This window comes from Nothoprocta perdicaria, unplaced genomic scaffold, assembly GCF_003342845.1.
Source record: "Nothoprocta perdicaria isolate Ctin4 unplaced genomic scaffold, notPer1 scaffold_209, whole genome shotgun sequence".
Taxonomy (NCBI): Eukaryota; Metazoa; Chordata; class Aves; order Tinamiformes; family Tinamidae; genus Nothoprocta; species Nothoprocta perdicaria.
Genome location: NW_020455305.1, coordinates 298,190 through 309,984, shown reverse-complemented (window position 1 = coordinate 309,984; position 11,795 = coordinate 298,190). Strand labels below are relative to the sequence as shown.

The following is an 11,795-nucleotide window of genomic DNA, read 5'->3' as shown; positions in this document are numbered from 1 at the left end:
TTTGGCCGCGATTCGGAGTGAGCGGCCGGCGCTGATCCGTCCCCCGCCGCGGAAACTCCTGCGGGCTCCGCTTCGCCTCTGAAACGCGGCGGGGGGGCCCGGCGGGAGCTGGTGCGGAGCCGAGGGCTCGCCCTGCGCGCCCTGATGCGCTGCTGGCGCTTGGATTTGGGGAGAAACGCGCTCCCCCGCAGGTATGGAAAGGAGACGCGCTTCGGAATGGATAGGAGGTTAAGGAAAACTCTAGTGCGTGCAGGCGGCGAGGGGGCTCGGGCTGTCTGAATCCAGCTCTGGACCCTGCTGTGGCTTAGGGAGCTGCATTTAATTCGGCGTGCGTCCTGCTCACGTGGCGCCACTTGGAAGGAATAACAGCGCCCAACCGCTGGGATTTTCTTTGCGTGCACCTGCTGTTGCAAAGCCGAACTCCCCGGAGTTGTGTGCGGCACTTTGACGGAGGAGCCGAAGAAGCCGGGCTCGGTAGCCACAGCCCTGCTATTTATAAGGCTTCAGAGAGCAGGGAGGAGGAGGAGGCGGCGGCGAAGGAGGAGGGATGCAGCACAAGGCTGCTGCTTGCCTCCTGCATCAAGTCCGGAGGCAGGTCGCGCACGGTTTGGGATGCCGCGCCGGCGCGGGCGAGCAGGGGGGAGCGGAGCCCGGGCTGAAGTGTGCCTAATCGCTCTCTTGGCAGGACGCGCGGCGCCGTGCGGCCATCGCCTCCCATGTGAGCGCGCTGTCCCCTGTGGGATGCGGTAGGCGATGCCCAGCTCCACTGCAATGGCAATTGGAGCCCTCTCCAGTTCGCTCCTCGTGACCTGCTGCCTCATGGTTGCCCTCTGTAGCTCCACCATCCCCGTGCAGAAGCTGGCGAAGGCTCAAGAAAAGCAGGAGATAAAAGCGAGCCAGGAAAAGAGGGATCACACATCTACAAGGGATGGTCAGGCGGGCACCGGGAAGATGAACGAGATCGGCAGGAGCGGCAGGGAGGAGGGCACCAGAAACTGGAAGAGCAAAGGAAGCAGGAGCTACTCCAACAAGGAGTCTTGGACTAAGCAAAAGCAGGCTTGGAATAGCCAGGGCACCAGCAGCAAGTTGGCGAGCCTGCAAGCGCAGGAGCCGAGGGCCGATGCCGCCGCCGAGGATCTGCGGGCAGGCGAAGAGGCCGCGCTGCCCGAGGCCGTGGCCAGCGTGACCCCCGAGCCGCCGGAGGAGTACGCGTACCCCGACTACCGCGGCAAGGGCTGCGTGGACGAGAGCGGCTTCGTGTACGCCATCGGCGAGAAGTTCGCGCCGGGGCCCTCGGCCTGCCCCTGCATGTGCACGGAAGAGGGGCCGCTGTGCATGCAGCCCGAGTGCCCCCGGCTGCACCCACGCTGCGTCCACGTGGACACCACGCAGTGCTGCCCCCAGTGCAAGGAGAGGAAGAACTACTGCGACTTCCGCGGGAAAACCTACCAGACCCTGGAGGAGTTCATGGTAAGGAGTGGGGGGACTGAGCCCTTCATCACGTCATCCTGCCAAATGTTATACCATGTTATACCCCTGAAATGCTTTCATTTTTTCGGAGCTTCCCCCCACCCTTCTTTTCTTTTTTTTTTTTTTTTTTCATTAATACTGCATCTGCACTGCTGTAAAATGTTTCCCTGCAACGCGACCTTTCTTGCTACATACTTTAACATTTAAGAAGAAGGGGACTGGTCTTTATTAAAGTCCTCTGGCATTTGCAGGGAAAAATGTAACTCTCAGTGATGCTGCTTGCTGTTGATGGGAATGTTAGGGAATTCCTCACGCTGCATTTGTTACCTTATTTTACCTTACGTTAACCATGCAACTTCCACCTTGCATAGATCAAGTAGTGTTGCAGGGGGGCTGTTTTTCTACTCCGAGCATTTTAGGAGGTACTGGTACCTTTTTCCTGCAACTCGTTTCTGCTTTTTCCTTTTTGGCTCTTTAAAATGGGCTGTCAAGATTATGTAATATTTTCTCTCATAAGGGCCTTGCTCTTAGTAAGAGTATAGTTTGAAGTCTGGATTACAGTGAAACTTTAAATATTCTACAGCTTTATCTTTAGAGAAATCCTCTTCAAGTGGAGTCTTTTTTAGCACCATGATGCAAATTGTTATCATTGAAAATGCAGCTTGCACTGAAAAGTTTGGGAGTTGGGGCCGGTTTTTGTCATTGCTTGCCTTGCCTTTTCCCCTCTAAGTCTCTTACTGGAGCCCAGATCTGTGAGCAGCCTCTAAGTGTTCACCTGGGCATGTGGAAAACAGCCCTGGGAACTGTGCCCACAGCAAGAAGTCTTTTAAACTTTGATACCGAAGCCCACACACAGCATGTACAGAGGCATCCCAGCTTCGGCTGCCCTTGGGAATCGCCTCTGCTTTGCTCTGCTCGCGGGTGGCAGCCCCAGCACCGCAGTCAGCGGAGGCGCTGGGCGAAGCGTCGCTGCAGAGCAGGAGCGATTGCAGTGCAAATAACTGCGCGCTGCCTGCAAGTCTAGGGCCGGCTGCCCCACGGAGGTTGGTAATATGCTGCCCCGTGATTAAGGTCAGGGCAAGAATTACAAGTGGGTAGTGATCTGACTTTATTTAGGTGAAATTATTTAGGTGAAATTATCTGTGCAAGCCATTATGTGTACATGCAAGTTTGGGGTTTTGCTCTTATAAAATATGTGTATAGCTTTGATATGCCAAAATATGTTCTTAACAGGACCAAGTGCTACCTCAGATGCTGGGTTTGCCAGGGAATGGGAGGTTTGATGAGTTTTGCCTTCAACTTGTAGTTGTTCCTGCAGCCTGTGCTTGTGCATGTCTTTGTGCGTGCACGTGCCTGTGTTTTTCCTTTTTAAAATAACACGTGCATGTTCATTGCAGCAGGGGGAAAGCAAACAAACAAGCAAACCATAGATGTGAGAGGAGGGATGAAATTTTCTTAAGCTGTGGTGACAAGGCTCCACTCTTCCCTTACAGAGGTTTGTTTCTTGTCAGCTTAATGTCGTTCACGTGCACCTGAGAGGTGAAAGTTGAAAGCAAATATTGCTAGAAATTCCAGTGCCATAGCAAATAAGCTTAGGATTATGGGGTTTTTTTTTAATGTGGTCTCTTTTTCAAGCCTCAAGAAATCTAGTATAGATTGTATAAGTTTTGGATTTTTTTTATGATTTTTTTTTATTTTTAAATTCATGTTTACCATGTGTAAAATGGGAACAGAAACCTGAAATTATACCTTGCACCCGATCTTCAACCACTGTAAATTACTTGTAGCATTTAATTTTTGACGCTTGATACTAGCTGTTGGCCAAACCAAGCTATAGCTTTTTTCCATGTGTCACTAGTGGGTGACCTATCTGTTTACATTTGCGCACTTGCTTTTTTACTACATCTGCAGCTCCACAGCGAAACACTTACACGTCTGCTGATAAACTTCCCTTTAAACAATTCTAAAGAGATTGTGATTTTGCCATTTGCGCAACCCTTTTCAGCAGGTTTTATGCCTGCCTGGTAGATACTGGAGGCTTTGGTGCCTCTCCTTGTCCTTGCTCAGTATTGGTGTAGGCAGAACTACCAATGTCCCAGAATTAATAACTTCAAACATAAAAGTGTGGGTTTGTACAGAGACATTATATCATTTGGCTTTAGAGAGAGGTTGACAGGTCTTATTCTTTCCAGCTCTTCCTAGCTCTGTGAAATGTGTGAAGTGTGAGTTGTACTAGGCCAGTGGTTCATCCCAAGTGAACCCGTGGGATGTTCATCACATAACTGGTTTTGAGGAGTGGAAGGGAGAAAATTAAATAGCAAAAGTGTCTTTTCATTATGATTTATTTAACTGCTGTTGTATGTGCACTACGTTATCGTCTCTTTAGTGATGATTATGCCACGAGGTGTTGAGGTGCTATTAAGATGAGGAAAGAAGTGATGTTTTCTGTTTCTGATCAGTTTCTGTTGCGGCTTGATGATCTATTAAAAGCAATGTGTTGTCATTTAGTCCAGAAGTACGCAGATAAACGTTGACACTGATACTATTTTAGCAACTCCTGTGGTTCACTTATGTACTTGAAGATAGCTTTATAAAAATCATGTGCATAGAAAGCTTACTTGATTCTACTACCATCTACTGCCATCACTCATATTGGTGTGCTGTGCATGTCATCCCATGCACAACCACAAAAGCTGCTCTCTCATGTAGAAAGCTGCATTGTAGAACTGGAGAAAAGACATGGAGAAATGGTGGATTTTGGGGGATCAGAATCTGCTCCTTGGTTGTGCTTTGTGTCAAGGTGGTTAGTGGCTTTCCCACACATGGTTCATGTGTGAGGTGGTCAGGCCAGGTGTAGCTCTTCACTGAACTGTGTTCCTTGGGATGAAGGAACAGCAGGGATCTGCAGACAGCTCTGCTTACAGCCAACGCAACCCTCTGGGACGGAGGAGAGCATTTTTCTTGTCTGTTTCAGGACTTTCCATGACATTTTTATTTTTATTTTTATTTTTATTTTTATTTTTATTTTTATTTTTATTTTTATTTTTATTTTTATTTGTTTTTCATTTTTTAAAGGCTTCTTGCTCAAAGGATTTTATGCTTTTGTCAAATTTGTTATGCTAGTAAACAAGCTACTTAATTACAATATGTTTAAATATTACAGATGAGAGGTGTTATTCCCACCATCTGTGTGCTGCCTTCTTTCCCAGTTATCATTATTGAGCTGCACAGCCACTAAGTGGAGTTGTGGGAGAGGGAATTTCTGTTGTACTTACTGGGCATGTTATTGCATAATTTTTCAAGTTGGTGACAACAAAAACTGAAACAAAGTGAAAGCAATAATTTGCCTCGTTGAGCTTGATCATTGGGATGAGGTCCAGTAGGGCCTCATTGATCAAGCAGGATTCTTTAAAAAGCAGAGAAAATCAAAAGAGCACCTTCTCGTGATTCAGTAAGTATAGTTTGTAAATATAACTCCAGAGGAAAGGGTTCTTAGTGATTTGTAAATAGTTAGGGACTCTAATTTGCCCAGGCACTCAAAATTTCTCATGCAGTGTCTGTGGTTACCTGCAATGGCTGAGCCTCTTGACTGTGAAAATTGGGTCAGAAATCTCCCCATCCACTGCGATTACAGCTCTACAAGTGAATGTGGCAGCTTAAAATTAATTACAAGACAAAGCAGTTGTCCCAAACCCTGCCACAAAGATCTGCAGCATTGGCCTGTGCACCTACTCTGTAGCATTTTTATCCTATATAGGATACTCATATTCTGGGGCGAGAGTAAGAGAAGAGAGATCAGGCTGGGACTAGGTAGCAAAGGAATTCTGAAATGAAGGAGTAACGAAAGCAAAGACCCTGTTTAGTCTTTCTGAGCAGAAAGGATGGCAAGAGGAGGAGATGCATGAGAGCATTAGCAGTGAACAGTGCTAGAAGAGAAGTGGCAAAGCCCAGGCAAGCACGTGGTTGGAGATAACAGTGCAAGCAGCAGCACTTCTGGACTTGGGAAGCAAGGAAGATGAGAGAGACAAGCAAGCAGAGCATGTCCCTGGCAGCGTTCAAGAAACACATAGATGTGGCACTTAAGGACATGGTTTAGCAGGCATGGTGGTGGTGGGCTTACAGTTGGACTGAATGATCTTGAAGATCTTTTCTGACCATAATGATTCCATGATTTTATGGATGCAAGCAAATGATGTGCAAGGCTGCCTAGGAAATAGGGAGAAGAACCATAAAGCCTGAAAGTTAAGAGGTCTGAGTGATTTTTCTCTGTGAAGAAATTTTTCTGGATTAGAGGTTATTCTGTTTATGTTGTTGGAGAAATACAGAAAATGACTTACATGGCATTAGCTGGAGTCTGGAATGTTACTGAGTCCATGAAATAAATGGTTATTTCAAAACCAGAATCTGTACAGATTATAAATTATGAAGATTTCTAGTAATAAGATTCAACCACATTTCCTTCTCTGCTGTGAGTATGGAAGCCGATATGGTTTTGGAGCTTGACAGAGAGTTTTACAATATTGCACTGACCCATCATCAGTCCCTTTGCTTTCCTCTCCCTCCTTCTCCTTGTGTGGTGCAAAGCTGCTGCAGGTTCAGCATGCAGGGCCGAGGCACAAGCACCAAAGAGGACAGCTGGAAATGGACAGGGAGCAAACACAGGCCTTTACCAGTTCTTTCAGTTCTAAATGGGGCCTTTTTTTTTTGGAATTAGTTTTATTGGAGGCCATTGGTCAAGTAATTGTCATTGCACTACTATGCTACAGAGCTTTTCTAAACTTTCAGCAGTTCAGTAAAATCTCAGTAGAATAAAAAGCATGTCCCTGCTCTTGTTGCTTCATCCTTGTTCATTAGATTACAATTTATTTTTGGAAAAGTTTCAAACAATTACAACAAACAAGCAAACAAAAAAAAAAAACAGAAAAAAAATTGCTAACTTACAGCAATACCTGAATTCACAGGATCTTTTTCCAGACATATCAGACTGTTTTCCATCATCCCTTTAATATTTGCATTTGGGACACCAATTCAGAGCAGAAGCTGTGGTCTGTTCTGCTGCCGTGCTCTAACCTTGCAGGAGCAGCTTCCTTTTCCACATTATTCAAACCACATGGACACACAAAAAAGCACTTGTTTTATAAAGGGAAGGGGAAATAAGAAGAGGTAAAGCAAAGGACGGTGCTGCTGGGAAGTTAGAAACTGTGTGGTTTCGGGGAGTGGAGGTACTAAAAGCTGATGGATTTGCGTTTCAGGTTTCTCCCTGTGAGAAATGCCGCTGTGAAGCCAATGGCGAAGTGCTGTGCACGGTGTCTGCTTGTCCCCAGACTGAGTGTGTGGATCCAGTTTATGAACCTGATCAGTGCTGTCCCATCTGCAAAAACGGTAAGTGACTGCCCAGCGATTCTTCTCTCTCTTTTTTTTATTTTTTATTTTTTTTCCTGAGGCAAATCAAATGTACCTTATTGAGCTCATTTAATTTTCATAACTAAATGAATTAAACTCCCTAGTTTAATTGAATATTTTTCATAACTAAATTAGACAGAAAGTCTCTCTACTCCCAGCAAGGGCTTGTATTAGATCAAAGTCTTGGTCTATTTAGAAGAAAAAATTACATGACACAGTAGCTCATCACTTATAAAGAAGAAATGATAATTTATTAATAGAAATGAAAGCTGCAAAATCTCACATGAAATTGTATTTAAAATAGAAAAAAAGACATTTAAAATTATTCAGATAATCTTGAACCATTTATTATTTCCCTAGAATAGGTAGGTTCCATTACATTAGCTAAAACAAACTGATGAAAATTGTGGCAAAGCGAGGGGAGGAGAGAATGTACAGCATATGCTTTCCACGAATTCAATAGTAGATGATAAGGGCTAGTTAATTGCATTAGAGGAGTTTCATTTGTATGGATATAAAAGTAATTGCTTCCCATGCCTTAATTGGTTGTTAGAACCCTGGAGGAATTGGTTCTCGACTGTACGGCTTAAAGGCGCTCTGCATTTGGAGATGAGGTCGGGCCTTTCTTGAGGCATTTAGGGATGGTTGCTGCGACAGGCAGGATTTGGGAGTTGAACTAGCTGGGCTGCTTGCACGCAGTCCCTGACTTATTTCCCAGAGATAGGAGCTGTTTCAAGAATTAGGCTCCGATGTGCTTTAGTTTCCACCAGGCTGCTCCTTCTTGGAGCACAAAAGCTGAATTCCTTGAGGTCTCCCTGCAAGGAAAGCATCCTCAGCATCTGATTCTCCAATATTAATTGCATCCTACTTGGGCATGCTGGAGTCGCTGACCCAATTTCGACGCAAGGTGACCAGAGCTGGCTGTTTGCAGTGAGCTGTCCTGTCACTTCTGGGCATGTCAGAGAACCAAGAGTGGTTTTCCGTGTTAGCTTTTAGACAAGAAAATAAAGGCACTAACGAGAACAACAAAAACAAAATAGTTCAAAAGAGGCTTGGCTTTTCTGGTTCAGCAGCTCTGAAGCAGTATCACAAATGCATTCCCAAGCAATTCAAGGAGCCAATCTAAAAACATATTAAGCTATTTGTTTTTGGAGATTATTTTAAAGCATGGGACATGTACATTTTTGCAAAGGTTTTCAGTGAATTGGTGAATGTTTTCAATTAGATTGGACTAAAAACCTACAGAGCAAGGAGACCTTGCCTGCCTCTCCTTGTCCTATTCAAGCCTACTGGAACAAGTGCGAGTTGGGGAAGCGGTCATTAATATCACGCTTCAAGGTTGACCAGAGCAGTGAATGACACCAATGACATCATGTTACTAAACCAAGAGTTTAGGATGTATATGTTAAGCTCAGCCACAAAATCAGATGTTGGAAAAGGTAGAGTCAACGTTGTTGGGGAACTGCTCGAAAGTTTACAAGTGAGATGAACAAAGTCAGAGCTACATCCATCACTAGTAGCACCACATTCAGATGCCCGGTTAAAAACTGCAGGAAATCTAGCTCAGATCTGTCATTGTTAGCAGTGGGTAAGTTCATTCACTTGGCAGGTCTAGGACACTGTTGTGCTTTGTGGGAAGAAGGAGGGAGAATTGACCTATTTAACCTGATTCCGTAAAAGCAATGGCAGCCACTGCAAGGAGGGATGGACTCAGGCAAGTGTGCCCATGTAGGTGCACACTTCTCATTTTGAGCATGGTAAGAGCAAGCGAGCAGAAAGCTTGCTGCAGAGTGAACAACAAGGTCTGAGGTGTAGAATGCAATAATCTTCCATATTCCATCCTCTCTATCAGGCAAGAGCCTAGATATTATTGTAGCTGTGGATCACTGATTTTGAGCAAAAGATGTTATTTTCCACTTTGTGAACAGGGAACACTTTAAAGGACTGTGTGTTCTGAAAAGTGGCCTACAACAGATGTCCGAAGTGCCAGCTCATAGAGAGGGAAGCTTGGTCATGGGGGGCTGTCTCCTTTTTATGTCTCAAGTCGCTACCACTATGGGAGCTGTTTTGTTATCTTGCTTATATGCCCTGCAAGGAGGCAAGCTGGGGGCAGAGAGGAAGGAGAGAGGGATTTTCTTCTTGTGCGAGTTGAAATGTTGAGACTTGTCTTTTAGGTTATTGACAGCAAGGAAAAACCTCCAGAAGATTAAATATGCCTTTGGAGAGCTGAATTAAATAAAAGGAGCTCTTTCCTGTTCTCCTTCATGCTTTGTAGTACTAATAGCTCAGAATCAAATAAATAATAAGCTCAGAATCAGGTACAAACATCAGTGCTGTGCAGAGCAGTGAGGGAAGAATAAGCATAACAAGCACAGGGCTCCCTTTTCATTAGAAAAAGGTTGAGCATTTGTCACTACTGATTCGTTTGGGGGGTGTCAATATTGAGGTTGAATTATCTTTGTAAATTAAATTACCTTGGTTGTCTGTTCCACTTCTATTTTGAGCATAGGAGCCCTAATAGGCATATGCAGCTAAGAACTGCTTTGCTTGAAGCACGATGCCTCCAAGAAGGCGGTGGGACTGAGCCTGCTCTGGCTGGTAGCTGGACTTTGCAGGAGGGTTAAATTAAAGCAGTGGCTTCAGCTTTGTTCAAGCACCTTGGAGCATCTGATCTCTAAAATGGGATGTCCTGCTGTGATATGTTTAAATAAAATAAAATAATTCCCGCAACTGTGTATGGCTCGGTCTCAGAATGGAGTCTGTGTTGCAATGCTGTCCTGGTAGAGGTGAGGCAGGGCTACTGCAGACATCAGATACTGAGGAATCTCACTGCTCTGAGCTTTAAATTAAATGAAAAAAAAAAACCAACAAAAAAAAAACCTATTGAACAAGCCAGGATTTCAGACTAATCCTAGTGCCACTCATATTGTGTGTACCATCGTGATTTGCTCATTCTGATCTGCAGATGAGGCGTGTAAATATGTAAGGAGGTCAGTATTTGTTCCACAATTTTATGTTCAGGAACCACTTAGCAAAATGTGCACAAACTTTCTGCTTTAATTGGCTGTACTTCTCAAAATGATTTATACCAGCAGACTCTTCACCAGGAAATATTAATGTTTCAGTAGGAAAAACACCATTAAAGTTGCATAAACAGCTGTATGTGATTAAAATTACCTAGTGACTATGCAGGTGGGTGAAAAGCTGTAACACATATTTTGACAGCTACTTCCTGGAAACAGAGAAATATCAGACTTACCCATTTTGGCCAGCAGTTTCAATGGACATTTAAAGCAGTTTCCACATCTGATAGCTGATAAATTACTCTTTATAGTAATTTTTGTTATTGGTTTACTGTTAATAAAGTAGAGAAGAAGTTCAGACTATGGCATCTTGTTTCAAGGAACTGCTTTAACCCTGCTCCATCTTCTCTGTCTCCTCCCTCATTGGTTGTTTACTCAGTAAAGCTGGTGGCTAAACAAGGTACATGGGCTGCCAGTGCAGAAATCAGAGCTGTTTTGTTTGGCAGCTTTTTTCATTTTGTTTGCAGGTTTTTTGTTTTTTTTTTTTGCCTCCTTAGGTCAGAACCTGATTTAATGTACATGGCTTACCACCCCCAAGTGGGCTGAGTAAAAATTTGTCCCCAAAATACCTAGGCCCTGCTATTTCAAACTTACACAGATGTGCATGCATGCATGCACACATATATGAGATCCAAGGGTGACTTGGTCTTTTCATGCTCAACTGCCTTGGCAGCTCTATGTGTTCTTTATTCCCTCTAAGGATATTTCTTTAATGCCTGTGTTATGTTGACTTTATGATTATCTAATGACAGAAGGCTATCAGAGGGATGAGAAGGATATGTCTGAAGACATGGCAAAATTGTATGATCATCATGGCATTAAATCTGTTACTGGAACAAAAGATATTATTTATTTTCCCTCTAAGCCAAGAGACGGCAGTGTTTTCATGTGGGGGGGAATGTTCTACTGTTAAAAGGCAGAAGCATCTATCCTTGAGGATATGGCATCTTGTCATTATGCTGGAACACAAAAGGACACTAGAATGGTTATACTACTGTTTAATATTTAAAGTAGTGGCTTTGTACTTAGGTGGGAGGATGTCAAATATAGAAGAGCCCCTTAAAATATCAAAGCAGTGTATCCTATAGACTTTCCAGCATTCACTTTGCTGTATTTTCTCATTAATAGTTATTTGAATAGGCCTGGGAAGCTTTTTTTCTGCAGTCAGTCATTTTTTTTCCCCTCTTACCTGATACTGTGGATTTAGTTTGTATGTCAAAGCTAAATGCTGCTGTGCTGGTCACCTCTGCGGCAGCTGCCTGGGGCATGGGCGAGAAATCCCCACCCTCCACTGTGGCCTGAAGCAAACGGATAATGTGCCCAAACAGTGGGATAGCAGCATCAGTCCCAGGGGAGTGTGAAACACCCTAGTGCTGGAAATGAATAAATTTTCTGACAGTTTTCATGTTATTCAAAAAAAAAAAAAAAAAAAAGAGAAAAGAAAAAGATGTCAGATGTATCTTGTATTGCCAGAGACATTTCACAAATTTATTGTATCGTGTAGTCCTGTGAGCTGCTTCTGGTTCAGACAGGAAAGCACCTTTATGCTGCTATCCAACTGATATTGCAAAAAACTGCGCAATGTTGCTTGATTTGTCTTCCCCAGTAACTGCATATTTTATAGGGAGACCCATCTGGGGCTTTACTTGCTTTCCAGGGAAGTGGCTAGCCTGTATTCTTCTGAATTAAGTCATTGGTTTCTTCTGTGAAAAGATTCTTTAAAGGAAAAAAAAAAAAAAGAAAAAAAATTCACTAAAATTTGGATTGCAGTTTGTATAAATGAGGGAGGTTCAATGTGAACTTCCCTCCACACACTGCCTGCAGTACTGAAACAAAACA

General features: G+C 43.9%; 1 protein-coding gene across 1 annotated transcript in view; it reads left to right on the top strand.

The window, feature by feature from the left end:
* The first annotated feature begins 710 nt into the window (after window positions 1-710).
* The window catches only part of VWC2 (von Willebrand factor C domain containing 2), a 47,759-nt gene continuing 36,674 nt past the window's right edge, over window positions 711-11,795 (top strand). The window contains exons 1-2 of the mRNA XM_026038371.1: window positions 711-1,470; window positions 6,723-6,852. Coding sequence (XP_025894156.1) covers window positions 754-1,470; window positions 6,723-6,852 — 847 coding nt within the window. The 5' untranslated portion in view covers window positions 711-753. The remainder of the gene's footprint in view (window positions 1,471-6,722; window positions 6,853-11,795) is intronic.